Raw genomic sequence first — 20,745 nt, 5'->3', positions numbered from 1 at the left:
CTGTCTCTCTCCCTCTTGGACCTCTCTCTCTCTCTCAACTTTTCCGTCCTTTTTTTCTCTGTAACACAAAGAAAGTCACCAAACCTCGACGAATCAACGCTCCAACCACCACCACATCCATCCTCTAGACCTTACGAGCTCGAACCCGAGCTTTGTTACGTAGGAAAACTGAGCCTAGAGGCTCTAACTCGAAGTTCCGACAAGAACAAACTTCCCCGACGTCATTTCGACGGATTTTGTAATTTTTCCAACTTGGGTAAGCCTTAAAACACTCCAAATGTTTCTCTTTTCATCCTTGTAGTACATTTCTGACCGTGTTGGTATGTGTTGGATATCGAAACTGCAATGAAACCACCTTGAAAGGCTTTTCCCAAATTCCGGCGAGAACCCGTGGGTTTCAGACAGTTTTCCGGCCAACTCTGGCCACCACTCACCTTGAAATTGGTACGAATCTCTTCCTTGTTCCTTGGGCTTTATTTTGGTATTTTGCATGATAGGTTTTGGTTAGGTTTTGGGGTTGAACGGAGCTAGGATAGCTCCAACTTTCCTTTTCGTCAAAGCCGGCCAACCCGGCTTGGAGATGGATCAAACCCGACCGGCAGAACCCAGCCAAATCCACTAGTCCAACCCAAACCTTGGGCCTATGTAACCAAGCCTAATTCGCTTAGCCCAGGCTCCACCCACCTAAACCTAACCCAAGCCCAAAACCCCTTGGCCCAATCCAGTTACCCAAAACCCAGCCCCTTGGGCTGGCACGTGGAGCACACACGCCTCCACCGGAGGTACTATGCTCCACCGCCATCCACGGTGGTGACCACGATGGCATTAGTGACCTAACTTGGCGATTGGCCATCCGTGGTGGCGCGTAAGGGTACCCGAGGTCTCCCGTTATGTTTTTCGACGTCCTAAATCCGTTTATGTCATCCGTTTCTTGAAATTCAATCATTATGATAGAGTTTTATTAATTGGACCCTTTATATGCTTAGGTGTAGTTATTTATGGCGTTTCCGTCCACTCTTGTTTGCATGACTTTTCGGCGGCGAAGTATCTGTGAGTGGACCCCTTCAAAAATGCATATTTTTATTATTAGAAGTGCATACATGAAAAGCATGATTTTATGTCTACATTTTATGAAACGGTTATGAGTAATTTGGTTTCACGCTTTATGAATTATCATGCTTATTCGACTTTACGTTCTTTGTGGTATGCATGATTGATGACTATATACCTACTTATAAACTTGGTTTTACGATATAACGTTTTAGTTACTGAGCTTCGATTTAATATATATAGATATATATATATATATATTAGAAATATTATGTTTGTAACATCCTACATCGCCCAGGGGAGTGGATCCTGTAAGCCTTATATGTATATTCCCATCTTTACCTAGCATGAGGCCTTTTGGGAGCTTATTGGCTTCGGGTTCCATAAGAACTCCAAAGTTAAGCGAGTAGCGCGCGAGAGCAATCCCAAGATGGATGACCCACTAGGAAGTTCTTGTGTGAGTTCCCAGAAACAAAACCATGAGGGTGTGGTAAGGGCCCAAAGCGGACAATATCGTGCTACGATGGAGTTGAGCCCAAGATGTGGTGGGGGCCCGGGCCGGGATGTGACAATTTGGTATCAGAGCCAATCCTTGAGTGTGCCGACGACAACGTCGGGCCCTTAAGAGGGGTAGATTGTAACATCCCACATCGCCCAGGGGAGTGGATCCTGTAAGCCTTGTATGTATATTCCCATCTCTACCTAGCATGAGACATTTTGGGAGCTCACTGGCTTCGGGTTCTGTAGGAATTCCGAAGTTAAGTGAGTAGCACGGGAGAGCAATCCCAAGATGGGTGAGCCACTGGGAAGTTCTCGTATGAGTTCTCAGAAACAAAACCGTGAGGGTGTGGTAGGGGCCCAAAGCGGACAATATCGTGCTATGGTGGAGTTGAGTCCGGGATGTGGTGGGGGCTCGGGTCGGGATGTGACAATGTTAATGTTTTTATGTGCTTACTTAGTGGTTATTCATACGATACTGCCTACGGGCGAATGGTCCTACCTACGGGCGAATGATACTCATATATCGCTTCGGCCAAATGTGTGTAGGTGGCTTCGGCCAGAAAATATTTATATATGGCTTCGGTCGGAAGAGTTTTATTTGCGTTCAGGCGAGTAAGGATTTCTATATGCCTTCGGACGAGAAATGATACCACTACTAAGCACATTATATGATATATGTTTTATGAAGTGGCACACCAGGGTTTTTGGAAAACCTATTACATATTATACTATTGAGTTTTCATAAATTTTGGGGGTTAGTACGTTGATGAATAATTGTTTCCATATCACTTATATATCAACTTCGTCCACTCATGTTTTGTTTTGTGCCCCATTAGGACTTAAAATCGAGGCGTACAATCCTAACATCAAGGCACTCCCGCATTGGCATCTTCGAGTCCTCTCGATCTAAGACCCATCCCTTTATTCATTCAATTTAATATTATTCATTTTTAGTGTCTCAAATTAGTTGTATGCTCTAAATACATTCCACAATTGCATATTCATTATAGTTAAATTTGCAAGTTTTATTTATCTTAGTTATTTCTTTCTAGTTCTCATGCATTCTAATATGGCTTCATCATCTTCAGGTGTCAGCCAGCACGTGCCTACCTTGGTATTTGGAGGATATTAGGGTTAGGCGTGTCATACGAGGTGGCTCAGCCACTAAAACGGCTGAGGAGCGCACAACCACCATGAAAACAAGCAAAAGAAGGTGGCTTCGACCCACCACAAACATAATACCACCCCAAAACCGTATACTTGGGATGAAGCTCCATTAAACTATGGAGGTTTGTTCCCAAATAGTGGGTGAAGAGATGGGGAAAGGGGAGGCACATGATAATGTGTGAAGGAGAAAAAACGTAAATAAGAGGATTGCTGCTGACCCTAAGCCATGGCAAGGAGCCAACAACTGGAGGAGAAAAGTTTTAGAGTTTTCTTTTGGATCGCAGGGGAGGAGAGAGGGGAGACATCCAGCCCAAAAATCAATTGGTAATTAGTGACATGTTCATAATCTTTTGATCTATTGATGCAAGGCTTTCATATTCAACCGTGGAATAATACTCTAAAGAGTGAGATTGTTCCATATATACGGTATATATACCAATCTTAGTAGATGGCTCCTAGGAACAAATTCACATCCATAAATCAAATTATATACATATTAATTTACCAATTAGTTAATATGGCACATAAATGAAAGAACCTCCGATGATTAATTGGGTAGGATATAGTAGGTCGAATTATATGTAGCAATAAGAGAAAGATGGATGGTGTTTTCCAATGTCGATCGAGCATGGCCAACATTACACCTTACCTCGCAAACTTGTTATCATCCCTGTGTTTGCAATTAGGTGGGTAAGGAAAATGTCACATGACATGGCATAACAAACAAACAGGAGTATACGTACAGGGTGAGCGATACCCCTTTTGCTAGGTCTAATCAGATCGAATGGAAGCCCCGATTTACGGTTAAAAGTGAGAAATTGGATTGTTTTTTTTTTTTTTTTTTTTTTGAAAAAAATTAGAAATGTCACGAACTGACACGTCTTGTTTTACTTTGCCCTCTAAACTTTCAATTTGGTTTCATGTTAGTGTTCTTCTCGTCGTTTATTTTGTTATTATGTGAAGGCTTGCTAATTTTCTCATACACTAAGCTTCCAATCATTTGTAGTAGCTAAAGCCAAGATAAGCCTCGCAGTTGTGTGTCTAACAATTGGTCTCCTCATAGTCCAGACCTAACTCTTGACAGGTGACAAATTGAAAGTTTAGAAAGACTCAAAGCTAAACGAAAGGTTCGGAGGAATATATGCTGATAATATTTTTCAGTAAAGTTAAGAATGAGTGTGACTAAATCAAATGATCATTGACGGCTGAATATTTTTCATTTCGGACCAAAAATTGGGACTTGGTTATGGAAAATGTCAAATACATGCTAGCTATGACCAGGCCATCACATCAACAAATTATTGGTCACTAAATAGTGATCAAGGCTCCCTGTATTATAAATATACTCGTTAAGGAGCTGCATATATGGCTGGACAATATGGCAGACAAAGTTATACTTCGAATTAGCTTATTAGCAAACCATCAACGAACTCAAATCCAAATTTTAATATATTGATTAAACCAGAAAAGTTCTGTACTCGTATGCTATTTTTTCTTGGGAAATTATTAAATTGGGTTATAGATTGACATCATATATGGTTCATGTGGGAAATGGGGATATATGTATTCTCTCAGTCCACCAGGACCAACTACTTTTTCTATTTCGTAAACCCCTTGTTATCTAGATTTAGGGATATATATATGTAACTTACTAAGCATTCCAATTTAAGAAACTAAATTCAAATAATTATTAGAAACAAACATTAAATGAAGTTTGACCTATACTTTACATAAAATTAAATAAATAATTAAGAGTAATAAATAAATAAAATTCATCAAAAAAAAGAAAAAAAGACATGCGGTTAATTGTTCTAGTAGATAGGACTTGCCAAGGCAGGCGTAAAATGTGGTGATCTCGAGGTTGCGTGGTTTGAAGAGCGCCCAGACTTATTAGCAAATATTTGGATGGATGGTATTTTTATTCCAAGTTTTGTAATGATGACCACTTTTTTCTTTGAGGCCGGATTAAAAGTCCGACGAATTTTTTTTCCAAAAGTTCACTTCTTTTTTTATTTCTATCGTATTATACGAATTATTTGCGTCTTTAAATACAAAGAAAAGTAATGAAAAAAGTTTTAAATTTTTGTATTTTAACAAAAAATCATCTAATAATTTTATTTAATGATAAGGACAAAAAGAAAGAAAAAACAAAAAATATAAACATGTGTGCCGTTAAGTTTCATAAACAATGTAGTACCGTTAAATTTCATAAACAGTATAGTACCATTAAGTTTCATAAACAATGTAGTAAGTTTCATAAACAGTGTAGTAAATTTCATAAACAATGTAGTACCGTTAAGTTTCATAAATAGTGTAGTAAGTTTTATAAGCAGCATGTGTAAGGATGCGTGGATCCCGCTTTTCATTTTTTAATTTATTTTAATATTAAAATTATGTTTTTTTCATTAAAATTTAAGTTCTTGTCATTTTTATTAAAGTTTAAGAGTTTTTCATTAAAATTTAAAACTTTTTCATTAAATAAAGTTATAACATTATTTTTAGTTAAAATAAACTTAACTCAAACTCTTTTTATAAAAGTTCCCTCAAATATAGTGTACTCTTTATAAAAGTTCCCATAATTTATTTTATTTCTCTATTGTTTACATGTATACATTTTGTAAATATTTTAACCTAAAGGGAGGTGTGCTAGCAAAGCCGCTTAGCCAAACGTCACATTCACACCATTAATAATCGCTTTCAGAAAGTAACCTTTCCCTTCTCTCCCTCCCTATCACCTCTCATCTTTCACAGGCATGAAAAATATATTAATAATAAAAAAATAAGTAATAAATAATAAATAAAGTGAATGGTTGATGGAGTCTGAGTCAAATGAGTGAATCCCATTTCCCATGTTTTCTCTTTTGCTTCATCTCCATTGCATAACTAGCCAGTGAAAAATATATAAAGTTGTAGAATAATTGCTTTGGAAATTAAAATGACTGAGAAAATGTCGTTTTTTCTTTTATAAATACACACCTCTCATCCCACCTCACTTCCATTTTCTGCATATCTCCTTGTTTAGATTTGTGGAGCTGTGAAAAAATCCCAAAAGGTGGAAAGAAAGAACTCTCTGTTTCTGTCCTTAATTATCATCATCTTATGATCTTTTTCTTGCCATGTTTCACTGAGCAAAATACTCAAACACCATCTCCTAAATCTTCTTCATTTGCTTCACTTCTTTTAGCCCCATCAATCTTTTTCACCAAGATCATCCAAAACAAATATAAAAAATTCAAACTTTAGTTCCATCAAATCTCTTCAGCTCACAATTTCTTGAAGTTGGGATTGCTAGCTTAATTAGTTACTTCATTATAGTTTAAGCTCCCTAGTTGTTGTAGTTGAATTGCACCAAGTTTTCATAATTTCATTTGTTTCTGCAAGTTTCAAACTTTTTGTTGGTGATCTAGAATATAGTAATTAATTAAAGTTCTGGGGTGTTTTTTTTTTTTTTTTTTTAATTAGGAAGGTGCTTAATTGATTGATCTCTTTGTTCTTATTGATTCAGCTTCCAACTATGGCCTATGAAAGCAAATCCTTGTCCATGGACTCTCCCCAGAGAAAATTGGGTAGGGGAAAGATCGAGATTAAGCGGATCGAAAACACGACAAATCGTCAAGTGACCTTCTGCAAGAGGCGCAATGGGTTGCTCAAGAAGGCCTATGAACTCTCTGTGCTCTGTGATGCCGAGGTTGCTCTCGTAGTCTTCTCTAACCGTGGCCGCCTCTATGAGTATGCCAACAATAGGTAATATTATTGCTTCAATTTACTTGCAGTATTTTCCTCTTCTTGTTCTTCGTTTAATTTTTTAATGAAAGAATTTTAGAAAATATTTCAGACCCAAGTTTTGTTTATTTTAAATTTACCTTTTAATATAAGTTCTTTGTTCTTGTTAAAGTTCTTTTCTTTTTCTTTCTTCTTTTGTGCAAATTTTGTCACAAATTTAGCATTTCAAAAAGTTATTGGTGTTTCAGTCCTCAAGATTTTTGCTTCTGTGACATAGATCTTTGAGTGGATTTAATCAGGAATAACATAATCATTGTTATGGTACTCAGTTGAGTTGAGATTGAGTTCTCTCTCTCTCTCTCTCTCTCTCTCTCTCTCTCTTGTTCTCTCTATCTCTCTATATAACTTATAAGATTCACTTGTCTTTCTTTCTTGTGTTTTGTTTTTTTTTTCCTTGTATGTGCTTTTGTTGGGCATTTTTTTTAATTTAATATTTCTTTTCTGTTTATGATCATTTTCTTAGCTCTTGGTTTGGTGGAAACATAGATCTGGTGTAATAGATAGAAAAAAGTAGTGGTTTTGGGAATGTATGCAGGCTTCTGAGATCAGCTCCTTACCCTCCCTCCCTCCATTGCTGTTAATTTTCTGTTCCGCTTTCTCTTTTTAATCTCTCTCTCTCTCTCTCTCTCTCTCCCTCTCTCTCTACATGACTCTCTATGTCATCTATGAAGCTAAGCAGGCCTTTAACACACAAGCTGTCGTGCCCCCATTAGCCAAGCCCCCCATCTCTTTGACACTTCCTTAATAGCACGTCAGTTGTAGACATCACGAACGTAAAGTACAATTTTAATATAAAAAAAAAGAATTAAATAAATGTATTGACAGGACCTCTCTGCAAAATAAGCACAAATTAGGGTTCCAAGACACCCAAATGTGTTTTGCTTGAAATATGAAACAAACTTCCCTGTAGATCCATATCTGGCTACAACCACCAAAATCCAGAAGCTAAAATTCCCCAAATCTCAATTTCACCACTTGGAATTTCCCACAGAAAATTAAAAACCCTAATTTCCCAGATTAGGGTTCATAAGGAACAACATGGGGTAATCAGTTTGTCCAAAGACTTGTGGTGGGTAACCCTTATCGAGTAAAGGAGACATTTTTTCCACTGCCAATCAAAACCCAGGTGTCAAAATGTCAACTTTTTCCTTAAATTTGACATTTTTTGGGAATGGGATGTGGTCTAGTTAGGGTTAAGGTCTGGGTTTTTTTTGTTTCGTTTTTTCTACTTTGTCTTTGGTTAATAGAATCTTTGGTCACGTCACACAAGATTTTTTGGTTCTTGACTTCTGACAAAAGGCGTTTGTATCATGATTCCTACACTGTCTTCTCTTCCCCCTTTCCCAGTTCTTCAACCCTAAATTTTTAACCTTGCTGGTTAATTTTTTCTACTTGGATTGGATCTCACAAAGTAATTTCTTTCATAATTTATTTTTCCAAATTATTAGGGAGAGATAGTGTGTGTGTGTGTGTGTGTGTGTGAGAGAGAGAGATCATAGCTCAACTGGGTCATCAAAATTATGGCATCATAGAATGGTTATTGCATTTGCGGAAGATCTTGCATAGATATATTTATGCAAGTTTTATTTAGTGTTTGAGAGATACGGTGAAACAGAAACAACGTACGACAACTGCGAGCCAATGGGAAACGTCTGAGCGTTTGGCTTATATGTCAGCTGCCTTCTCTGCTGCTGAAAACAGACGGTTTTGATGTTCTCATCAGAGGTTCAGTCTTTCAGACAGAAAAAAAAAAAAAAAAAAATAATAATAATAATAATTTTTTAGGGTGTTTTCATTCACAAATATCCATTTACCTTCTATACATATCTCTCAATTTTAAAAATTTATTTACCTTTTATACATATCTTTTAATTTTTAATCGTCGATTTAAAAAAATTTAAGAGAATTTAAAAATAGAAAAATAGAGAGTGAGTGGTGTAAAAAAGGGTCGGTGTAAAAATACACAAGGTACTCGAGGTGGGTAAAAGGGTAAACTCCGGGCAATATCCCTTGTGTAATGAGTGGCAAGAGGTACGGCCCTTAATCTAGTTGAACCAATCATATTGGGGAGCTGTGCCACCGTGGCACAGGGAACCAATCACAAGCTCGACGATTTTAAGGAATCGGTATGCATAGGAAAACGTGAGTCTTTATTTTTTAAGAAATCAATGATATTTTTTATTGATTTGTATAATTATGATATTGATATATGGTTTTGTATTCACATCCGTCAGTTGAGAGACTGATTGATATAGGTCAGCAGGTCTAACTGAGAGAACTGAGTTTTCTTTTTGGTGTCAAGGAACTGAGATTTGATTTAGTAATTAGGCTCAGTTAACAGAAAGAGTTTGTTCATTTGACCGTTAGTAAATTGCCTTATAATTCAAATTTAGTCATAAAATCTCAGATTAAGTCAGTAGGATTAGCACTTAATGGTATGTGATGCATGTGTGCCTAAGGAAATGAATAGAACTAGGCAGAAAGGCTAGAGCTTGGGGAAAGAAATTCAAATTTTAGCACAGGCCGATTCTGACTCAGAAATTCTGCTGAGGATAAGCAGGCATTTTGCAGAAATTCTGCTGTGTGGTTGGGAACTCCCCTTACATGTTGTGTTCTTCTGTAAATCGACATGAACATCAGCAGCTTTATATATAATTAACCCAAGCGTTTATATCAAGTTAATTAAAACGCACTAATTTTCGTGCTCATTCATTTTTCTAGAAACTATTTGTGAAGAGAGCTCCACTTATAATTGCAAGCACCAAGAGATGACAAGAGAACCCAATTAGAACTGTTGGTTAAACTGAGATTGGAACCCCTACATGTATAAAATGCTTCCTTACTTTGGATCAGAGAAGCTAGTAATTAAGTTTCTTTTGTATAGTTATCCCCAAGATGTTAATTAGTTGAGAAAAATATTCAAAGGGGTAAAGGTTGAAAAAATAAAAATGTAAAGCCTTCCATTACTTCAAGCAACTTACTACTTTTTTTATAATTTATTATTATTAAGGGGAGAGGAAAGAGTTTGAAACTATTATAATAATGTAGAGAGAGAATTTCGAACCCGAGATGCAAAAGTATAAGAAACCCAACACACTATATTGAACCACATGCAACGACTAACTACCTAAGGCAACAGAAAATGGTAGCATCTTATTGTTTCCTAACCTTTTGCTTTCTTTTGCCAATTCTCAAATTTGAGACCTCTTTAAACATTGGAAAAAAAAATATCATGACTAAAGAACTAGTTGGTAGTTCCACTCCACACCATGTTCTTGAAGCTTACCATCTTATCTCCCTAGATGCTTTAAGATAAAGGTTGATTAATTAAGATCTTGTTCTTTAGTTTCACAGTATTTTTAGGGTAGAAAAGGTTTAGGAACTTATTTCATACCCGTTCATGTTTGAAAGTATGATCTGATAAGCTAGACAGAGAACCAATCTTTTGCTAGGTAGCTTTCCTCAGGGTATGCCTTTCATATTAACTGTCACAATTTTTCAGACCGTATATTTCTTAACATTATTAAACTGTGATGCATAAGCAATGCTATAGTATATATATGTAGCTTGCTTATAATTTGAGGATTTGGTACTTGCATTAATTTATATTGGTGTTTTTTGCTTTTGAGCACTGGTTCCATACATATTGGTTGGACTATGGGTTTGTTTGGTGTTTAAGTTAAATTGGATTTGATAACTCACCATATTGAAGGTGTGTTAAATGAAGAAATGAAGAATTTTGTCCAAGTTCAAGGTAGAAGGTAGATTACTCATGAAAAAATCTTACCCCTTTCAATCTCCTCAAAATTAATGGTAGGGTTAAAAGAGAAAATTTTCTTCGCATCTAATCCCTTTCTTTTTTTTTTTTTTTTTTTTGGGTCAAACATCTAATCCCTTCTAATCCCCTTAAAATGAAAAATTAGTTACCTCTCTCTACCTTCAACATACTTCAATTTTATGAGTTGTCCAATCCAATCTAATCTAATCTTAGTGACAAAAAAGAGAATGTCTAACATGGGGTATCAACGCATGAAGGTCTTTTCTGGTAGCTAAAAGTGTTATTAATTTATCACTTTAGTCGAATCCTCCTCATATTTCAGTGGTCCCTACATATATAGATTCATATATTAATACTATGAGTGCATACAATGCAGTGTTAAAGGAACAATTGAGAGGTACAAGAAGGCATGTGCAGATTCTTCAAATACTGGATCAGTTTCTGAAGCTAGTACTCAGGTACACTTACCCTGATTGTAGGTATTATTTGGCAGAAAAGTTCATAATTTTGGAGTTTGATTCTAAACGTTAGATTCAGTTTTTTTTGGGATTTCATTGTCGTTTTTATTTGATATCATCTAGGGGACCATGAAATATGAAGTCTTGAACTACTCAGACATTGATTTCAAGACTAGTTATGTAGGTCTTGAACAAAGCCAATCCATGACCAAGACAAGTCTTTTTTTCCTTTTTGGATGTCTTTATCAAACTTTAGGCTATATTATTTAATCAATCAATATTTCCAATATAAATCCGGAACTTGGGTGAGCATTCAAGATCCATTTTAAATTCTCTGTTCATTCACATTGCAACCAAAGATACCGGTAAAGCGAAAGCATTTTTACAAGAATATGCTTTGGTAATTGTAGTTAACCTGTTATCTTGATTAATATAATTGCCTTAAAAGAGTGGTTTCACACTCTCATATTTGATACAAAGATATCAAGTTCTCAGGGAACCAACAGTTAATGAAATTGTGTAAGGTTTATTTTTCCTAACTTGTAATTCATGATAGGTATATGGAGCCGTAATTATAATAATTATGTGGCTGTGTGCGTGTGTGTGTGTATTACACACATATATATACACATATACTAATGAAACTTTTCTTATATTTACACATTATGTATGTATTAACGTATAAAGCCCTAATTAAGAAGCAAACATGTGAAGGTGTACGTACCTGTGATATCTTAAAGCATGCATCCTGTTAAAGCAGTGTTTGTATGAATTTTTATCACAGTTTTAATGTTCAGATGTTTTAACCTATTGCTTTATTGATGTAAATCTCAGTACTACCAGCAAGAAGCTGCGAAATTGCGTGCGCAGATAGTGAAATTGCAGAATGACAACCGGTAATATTCTTAAAGACATTTAACCCTAGCTATACCATAAGCTTGGCAGCCTTTTCCTTGACAATATATGAATGTCGTTTCCAGGAATATGATGGGTGATGCATTGAGTAGTATGCCTGTCAAGGACCTGAAGAGCCTGGAGAATAAACTGGAGAAAGGAATTAGCAGAATCCGATCCAAAAAGGTATCTAATGAAGCTATTGATCCCTTTTTTTTTTTTTTTTTTATTTTATATGATTTTCGCGATCTGAACTGTCTGTTGTGATCATATTTCTAGCTTTTGCATAGCCATTGACACGTTTTTGTTTTCTTTCTTTCAAATCTTTAACTCTTTTCAGAATGAGCTCTTGTTTGCCGAAATTGAGTACATGCAGAAAAGGGTACACCACTTCAACTCAGTTTGCCCATTTTACAAAATTACTTTTTCTTATGATACACACACACACACGAAACCTTTATGGGAAGGGATCCCCATTTTTTTTTTATAAAAAAGGGAATTAGTTGTATGGTCAACAACACATCGAACTTTAACGATCCGAATCATCTATTTTTCAAGTTACACCTCATAGATCATCTTTGCAAAATATTAGCCAAATCCGAAATGTTTAAGATATCTAATTGAGTTCAAAGAAATTAATGAATACTTTATTATATAAAAAACAATGAAATTTTATCTTGATAATTAAATAAGCAAATGGTTTCAGATTGAATTGAATTTTTGTAAAGATGATCTATGAATCAAGACTTATAAAATAGACGGTTCGGATCGTTAAAGTTCGATGTGGAGTGGGCCCCACACCTAATCCCTATTTTTTTTTTAAACGGGAATTCCTTTGCATAAAGGGTGTATATATATACGCTTTATTTCTGAACATATTGTAAATGTGTTTCATCTGCATTTGGAAAGCTGTAGGCCGGCATCAAACTGTCTTAATCAACTTAATCAGTCCACGCATGGTAGAAAACATGATAATCTGCAATTCATTGTTATAAATCATCATTCTTTTGATGAATTGAAAACTAATATTTTTCAAGATTACTGGTGAAAATTTGATTTATACTTCAAAATTTTTGTTAGGCTTTTCTTTCGATTTATGAGAGACGCCTCTCACCGTTCTTATAGCTTCTATGTTGACTAACAGTGAGCTCTTAGTCTTAGATGTTAGTAACGAGCATTAATAATAGGTGACGATTTTCACACTCCTACATATGTTATATATCTACCTTGGACTCCTCTCTCTTATTTTTGTGCTTTGGTAATTTAGTAAACAAAGGGGAAATTAGAAAAACAAAGGGAGTGCGAATGGTGAATTATCGCAACAAGTTGTACGTTCGTACTATTGAAATCATCATATAACTAATGAGTGTTCTACTCATCAAACTGATATTTTTTGGTTTCATTATTGTCAAAATTTTCCTTGCAGGAACTGGACTTGCACAACAATAACCAGCTCCTACGAGCAAAGGCGAGTTCTCTCTCCTTCTCTTTAAAAAATTTGTGTGGTTTTATGTGCTCGTGCGCATATTGTGTTTGTGTTTATGTGAGTATGCAGTACGTATTTAGCTAGAACTCATGGGAAATTATGAATTGGATATATAGATAGCTGAGAATGAGAGGGGCCAGCAGAACATAAATGTAATGGCTGGAGGAGGAAGCTATGAGATCCTGCAGTCTCAGCCATACGACTCTCGGGACTATTTCCAAGTGAACGTGTTACAACCCAATAATCACTACAATCCCCGCCACGATCAGATTTCCCTTCAATTAGTGTAAGTTCATGAAAATCCCAAATTATCAAACACATTTTCACATACTACTATTCACATTGTTTTGATCATCGTTTATTCGTGCGCAGTTAATATATATGCTTGGTCTGCATTGCTTCTGCTGATTTAGTTTATTGTGGTGGGCGTGTATAATAACACCAGATGAATGACCAAGATTGCTTTGGGAATGAAGACCGTTGGTACCAAGTACGTAGGTATACGTACGTTACGTATTTTAGTATATGAAAGCGGATTTCTTGTCTGTATGTTTATATTTATGCCTGCAGCAATGTGTACTAAGATTTCTGTGAGAAATTACCCTAACAAGTTCCTCCAACTTACATGTGATTGAATCTTTCATAATGTTGGTTTGAGCATATTATATATGTCTGATATATAAATATATCCAAGGCTGCATGGATTATTTATTAATATATGTTTGATTGTGTGATATTTAGTCATGATTATAGGCTGAGTTTAACCAGTTGTGATATATATATATATATATATATATATATATATCGGATAAGTGTCCAACCGGTCGGAGAACCTGTATGTTCTTCTTGCAGAGTCTATATTGGAGGCCTCAGTAGGATGGAATGAATCCCATAATACATACTCACTCCTATCCTGGCATGGAAATGGAAAGGAGCACATAGACCTAATTGATTTACCGGACAGCAGCCCGGAATCAATGTTACTAACAGAAATTTAATGTACAAGCTAGGTATTTTAATTTATCTGAGCCGCCCATCGTTTTGGAGTTTCTTTTCCCAACATATGCACATTGGATCTTGCTATTCAACAGTGAGTCGTCTCACATACAAGTTTCAAGAGGAACGTCACATATGTCGGAATTATGGCATGTAAAACAAGTATTGTAACGAAAAAAATCACAGATGTAAAGAGAACGATATATCCCAAACCAAATGTATACTTGATACCAGAAGAAGTTGAACGTGTCACTAAAGAAGTATTGACATAGATGAACTTTGCATCTTTCAGATCGGCGTTGAGCAATGCGAGTTTCTGGTTAAAAGCACCACTAGCAAATGGTATATCTGATACTCCAACCAGGGCAACCTTCCTTACTCCATATTTGTGCATAGTCTTTAGTTAAAAGCAACATAAACAAATAACTAATCAATTAAAAACACTTCATTACGATCAATAACGTTTGTGATTATGTTTGACCGGAAAAAATGTGTTTGTGCTCAAGAAAGCGCTCCTTTCATCTTCTTCTTCAGGAATAAGCACTTACAGAAACACCTTCAGCAAAATTGTTTATGAGTAGATGTGCTTTCATACAGAAGCAGTCCCGCACGGCCACTAATCAGTTAGAAAATTTATCACTACTTACTAACCATGATTTTGTTGGAATTTTTTAGATCGACGCCCCCTCACGTATAACCCCATTTAGTGGTTCACACGTGGAGATCCACACATCGGAAAGTCTCTTTTAAAGATGTGACTCTTAAGAACTCAAAGGCCGGCTCTATGTTAAGAGTCCAAGGTTGTTTTCAAGCCCACACTTCTTGGTGACAAGCTTTTGGCTTGCACAGGCCCGTAACCGTGGGCTCTGATACCGTGTGTCGGGTTTTACCACAAAAAGTCTCAGTATTAGTTGGAGTGGGGTAATCCTATTTAAAGTCATTGTTTTTCTTTACCCCTATTAAGGGACTGCTAACACGCTCCCTCACGTGTAACCCCATTTAGTGGTTCACACTTGAAGATCCACACATCGAAAAGTCTCTTTTCAAGATGTGACTCTTAAGAACTCAAAAGCCGGCTCTATGTTAAGAGTCCAAGGTTGTTTCCAAGCTCACACTTCCTCGTGACAAGTCTTTGGCTTGCACAGGCCCATAACCGTGGACTCTGATCTCTTTTCGATGTGTGGATCTTAAGAACTCAAAAGCCGGCTCTATGTTAAGAGTCCAAGGTTGTTTCCAAGCCCACACTTCCTCGTGACAAGTCTTTGGCTTGCACAGGCCCATAACCGTGGACTCTGATACCATGTTAGAATACACCGATACTGTCCCCAACTTTACCACCTGCCCAATCCGTCAGGTGTGGGGTTTTACCACAAAAGACCTCATTATTAATTAGAGTGGGGTAATCCTATTTAAAGTCATTGTTTTTCTTTACCCCACTGACGTGGGACTGCTAACAGATTTGGCTGGAATATTGTTCAACAAGAACTGCAGCATATTGTTCAAGGGTATATATGAGACTGGTGTTAAAAAACAGAGGCTGGAAGTAACTGTTAATGTAATCACTGCTACCCTGAAACCAAAGCGTACTCTTCTAAGACTTTGCTCATTTATAAGATACAAACTTATTAAACATTATAGTGTTCTCAACATGTTTGAGAGGGTTTTTTTTTTATTTTTTTTTTATTTTTTTTTATATCAATGCGTTACCAATTCATTGGCAAGCGATTTACTTGATTCTTGTGGCTGATATTGAGGACTAAGAGGTGTGGTTTTAGAATTACGCTACTTCCTCATGCACAAATATTTTCGAAACCAAAGAAAACGAGACTAAGAGATGCCATGCGCTGATGCGCAAAGGCAAAGGCATACGGGAGTTAGGGTACGTACTCTTAGACTTTTGTTTGAAGCTGGTATGAAATCGTTAATTTATGTAGTTCTTTTAGAAACACGATTAACAGGTCCATCAGCCTATATCTTATACTTACATCAATCTCTCCCACGGAAATGGGTACAAAATACTTAGAATGCTTAATTCAACCTTATCAATCATGCTATGAATGGAAGAGGGAGATTTGAACTTAGAAACTTCTTTCAACATTGGAAAGAAATATACATCGCCAAGTGAAGAACTAGTTCATAGAAGCGTTTAATCAATGAAAGAAAAAGATTCGTAGAATTGAATTGGAGTCACGTTTGGACTAATATATTAGGAGCTTAATTTCATGCCAAATTGGCAAAAAATACATAATTATATTTACAATTATAGTATACTCTTCCTAGTTCGATCTTGTAAATGTCACGTAGCGATTAGTTTATTAATCTTTATGTACACGAGGAAGACTAATTTCAATGTAAAATATAATTTCTTGGCTACCCATGGTTATAGCCTAAGCTGAATTAGGTGACTAAGATTCATTGGATAAGTGTCCGACGAATTAGAAGAATTGTATGTCTTTCTTGCGGTGATGAGATTAGAAGCTTCAGTAGGATGGAATAAATCCCAGAACATATACTCACTTCTATTCTGGCATGGAGCTTTGGAAGGAAGACATTGGCCAGATTCATCTACTTGACAACAGTTTGTTTTGGTCACCTTGAATCCTGAAATATGAAAACAATACAAATTAATATATCACTTTAACTTGTTCTATTTATGAAAATATGGTATGTTTCAAAAAGAAGTTTCTACGACCCCTTGCTAGTTTAACACTATCCGGGTACCGATGGAGATATAGCGACTCTTGCTCGTTTATCATTGTGCTAGGGCCACACAGTGCACCACTTACATGTGACGACCTAGTTTTAGCGCAATTTCATTTCGTTAAAGTGAACATTATCGGGAGCTTTTCGTTAAAGTTCCCTACAAATAAACCAAACAACTACAAGGATGTTTTATCCTATGGTTTCTAGGCTAGATCTAAAAGAATATATGATAGGAACAAACAACTATAACAAGCACACAAAAGATATATATGGTGAACTGCCAATTTAGTCCCTGAAATATTACCTAAGTGAAATGTTAAGGGGTTATAAGCGAGAAAATGATGGTATTACATTTTAAAGTGTATGAAGTAACTTAGGTTGATGAAAAATTGAATAAAATAGCTTTGAAATAATAATAGGGATGAAATTAGCAATTTTTAATGAATGTAGGGACTTATTTTACCGAAAAAATAATTTAGGGACCTAATTTTCATTAAGGTGATAGTTTATGGACTAAATCGGCCCTTCACCCGTGTATATATATATATATATTGAGAGAGAGAGAGAGAGAGAGAAGATATGCAAGACCTAGTATGTCCACAGTGGTGCGGCCATTGCAAAATCTTCCAGTTCGTTCACCGGGAAAATCAATCCGTAGGGCTTGTAGTTAACTATAGCAGATGTCGGAAGGAGGTTATTATTGCCATTGTCCGCCAATGAATCGCCAAAAATGAAGAAACAAGGTACTTGTGGCTTTCCATAAACAGGAGGAGATTGTGATAACATTGAAACCACCAAAACAACAATATTCATTACGAAATAAATTGCTGCTTCTTTTGCCATTGTGAAAGAAGGTGGTAGTAGTAGTAGGATACAGAGAGTATATATATTACCAGAACAAATCACGATGTGAAGAAAATGGAAAAGGGGGGAGAATATATATAGAGGGGCTTGGAGATGTTACATACGTGTGTAGCCAAAGGGAGTATTAGAGGACCCAATCTACTTATAGTCCAGAATCAAAATCGATAAGTTTTCCAATTAAGGGTTAATTAGGCTCCACGTTTAAGGCCTCGCTGCCAAGGAAATTCAAAAGTGAAATAGTGAATACGTTGGACTTGAGGTTAATGAAGGACTGATCACATATTTTCTCATTTGGAAATGATGAGAAATGGTATTAAGATTATTTTGATTAGGAGGAATATCTTTTGCATTCATTCTCTCCTCAATTTCTATTTTACAAATTCACTACTTATTTCATTCTAAATATGTAAACGTGTAATTGATTGACTTATTTCAAACAAAGTGCTACTATGCCCATTCCATACTTTCATTTTTCCCACCTCATATTATATTTTCACCCTTCATAAAAAGTTTAAAAAATCAAACACTGTCTTCTCACCCATTATATTTTAAAATATCCCTAACAACTTTAAGTTACAAATAAAATAAATATAAAGAATGATTGAATCTTGGAGATATTAGGAAAATGGAATAGTCAAGAACGTCCTCGCCCAACCCAGCCGAAAGCAACCACAACTAGACACCACACATGGTTAATAAGTGGGCAGAGAATTAAGACTATGGGGTGGGCACATATCAACACTCCTTCAATGTAACAACCTATCCTAATTATTTAAACGGATTTTGAATCGGGAGGGTATTGTAGTAATTTTATTTGGAAATTGGGCTAGATATTTTATTTGTGCTTTTGGGTCTTCAAGTGTGTGCCACATGGGGTCCAATTTCTTTTGGTTGTCCCTCAGGCCCTTTTTTCTTTTCTTCTTCTCGGACCTATGAGCCCTCTCTCTAGTGGTCTCTCTCATAGCTCACTCTCCCTTTCATCTTCTTCTCCCCGAGTAGCGCACACACAGCTCTACACCCACACACTAACCTTCTCTCCCTAGGACCTCCTCACCTCCCTCGTTCCTTTTCTCCCTCTGCAACTGGGACGGTAACCCCATGAAAGTCGGTGCAAAACAGGGTGAAAATCGGCGAGTTTCACCTGTTCTTGACATTGGTAAGTTTCAGGGACTCTCTTTAACCTTCCTTGTAGATTGAACAAACTCTAGTTAGGACTCATTTTAGGTGTTTGGTGAAGGTTTATAGTGAAAACACCACGGGAAGGCTAGAACCAGTCTCCGACGAGAACCTGTGAGTTTCAGAGTGTTTTCCGGCCAACTCCGGCCACCATATATCATGAAAGTGCTACAAACTTCTTCCTTATCTCACGGGCTTCATTTTGATGTATAGTGTTGCAATGTTTGGTTGAGAATTAAGCTGACCAAAGCTGGGGAAGCTCCGACGTTCATTTTTCGTTGAAACCAGGCCTTTGGGCCATGCTAACCTAAGACCTAAAAGCCATTGTCCTTGGGCCGGGCTACTAATCCCAAACCTGAAATCCTTTAGCCCAACTCAAAGACCCAGGTCCAAATACTAACCCAAATGAAACCAGGACCTTGGGCCACAGAACCCGACCCAAAGTCAAGGCCCAGAACCGGTTGACCGGCCCAACCCAGATCAGAGGAACATTCCGTGGAATATTCTTATGTTGACTTTTTGTTGACTTTTCCAAAATTTATCCAGGACCCTTCTTAGGGTAATTCGACGTTCTGAATCCGTTTTTACGTCTGTTTTTCCAAATTCAATCATTTTAATATAGCTTTATTAATTGGACCCTTTATGTGCTTAGGTGCATTTATTGTGACATTTTTGGCTTCACTAGTTTGCGTGGCTTTTCGACGGCGAAGTATCTGTGAGTGGACCCCTTCTAAAATGCATGTTTTAGTAGTAGAAATGCATGCATGAAAAACATGATTTAATGGTTACGTTTTACGAAACATTTTATGAGTAAATTAGATTTACACTTTATGATTATCATGCTTTACTGAGAATATTTTAGAATATTATACTTTATCGAATTTATGTTTTTTGTAGTATATATGATGGATAACTATATACTATTTATGGACATGTTTTTATACTCTTTGTAGTATATATGATGGATGACTATATACTATAAAGATGTTTTGAGATATGTTTATTTATGTTGGAAATATTGTATTCAATGTTTTTGTGTTTATCTAGTGGTCACTAATATTCTGCCTACGGGCGATGATACTTATTGGCCTACGGGTCGAATGAAGATTTATATATTTGGCCTACGGGTCGAGTGATGTAGGGGCCTATGGGTCGATTATTATATCACTATTTAGCATACTATATACGATATATGTTCTAAGAAAGGTTTTATGGCATGCTAAGGTTTTCGGAAAACCTATTCCATATTATGCTATGAGTTTTCATAAAACTTTGGGGGTTAGTACATTATTGAATAACTATTTCAGTATTATATATATATATATATATATCAATTTGGTACACTCATGTTTTGTTTTGCGCCCCCTCAGGACTTAGAATTGAGACGTACAATCTCACCGTTAAGGCGCTTCTGCATCGGCATCTTTAAGTCCTCTCAGTGTAGGACCCATCCTTTTGTTGATTCAATTTTATATTATTCTTTTCTAGTTTCTTGGATTAGTTGTATGCTTTAAACACGTTCCTCAATTGCATAAACGTTGTATTTAAATTTATAAGTATTGTTTATATTTATTATTTCTCATGCATCCTAATATGGCTTAGTCACCTTCGGGTGTTGGCCAGCACGTGCCTACCTTGGTGTTTAGAGAATATCAAGGTCGGGCGTGTCATTCAAAAATTCATGCATCCTTTTAAATTGGCCAATAAGCTATTACCCAAGGACCTTTTAATATCTCTCAGGATAAAAGTTCAATTACAAAAAGAGAATGTTGGAACCTAAGACATCCAATGAGAATGAAGAATAAGGCAAGATAAATTACACATAAAGGCTTGGTCATTGAATTACAATCGTTGCCTTACTCTCTTTTTGTGTGACATGGGTGAAAAAA

At 36.3% G+C, this 20,745-nt stretch overlaps 1 protein-coding gene across 2 annotated transcripts; it reads left to right on the top strand.

The window, feature by feature from the left end:
• The first annotated feature begins 5,545 nt into the window (after positions 1–5,545).
• LOC103951212 (floral homeotic protein AGAMOUS) lies at positions 5,546–13,851 on the top strand. Of its 2 annotated transcripts, none has more exons than XM_048591173.1 (9): positions 5,546–5,770; positions 6,224–6,462; positions 10,656–10,737; positions 11,572–11,633; positions 11,718–11,817; positions 11,972–12,013; positions 13,058–13,099; positions 13,234–13,403; positions 13,563–13,851. In XM_048591173.1, the coding sequence occupies exons 2-9, from the start codon at positions 6,233–6,235 to the stop codon at positions 13,564–13,566; spliced, it is 732 nt and encodes a 243-aa protein (XP_048447130.1). In that variant the 5' UTR covers positions 5,546–5,770; positions 6,224–6,232; the 3' UTR covers positions 13,567–13,851. The 2 variants fall into 2 exon arrangements, with proteins under 2 accessions (XP_048447130.1, XP_018503931.2); XM_018648415.2 differs by having other exon boundaries at positions 5,548–5,770; positions 13,490–13,851.
• The last annotated feature ends 6,894 nt before the right edge of the window (positions 13,852–20,745 follow it).

Source organism: the organism of the source record quoted next, unplaced genomic scaffold (genome assembly GCF_019419815.1).
Source record: "Pyrus x bretschneideri cultivar Hongxiangsu unplaced genomic scaffold, Pyrus_bretschneideri_v1 Contig33, whole genome shotgun sequence".
Lineage (NCBI taxonomy): Eukaryota > Viridiplantae > Streptophyta > Magnoliopsida > Rosales > Rosaceae > Pyrus > Pyrus x bretschneideri.
Note: the sequence above shows the minus strand (reverse complement) of the source record. Positions and strands in the feature narration are given on the sequence as shown.

Coding starts and splice junctions, on each gene's coding strand:
- LOC103951212 (XM_048591173.1), top strand. CDS start 6,233: ATGGCCTATGAAAGCAAATCCTTGTCCATGGACTCTCCCCAGAGAAAA. Junction 6,463..10,655: donor TATGAGTATGCCAACAATAG/GTAATATTATTG, acceptor CATACAATGCAG/TGTTAAAGGAACAATTGAGA. Junction 12,014..13,057: donor TTGAGTACATGCAGAAAAGG/GTACACCACTTC, acceptor TTTTCCTTGCAG/GAACTGGACTTGCACAACAA.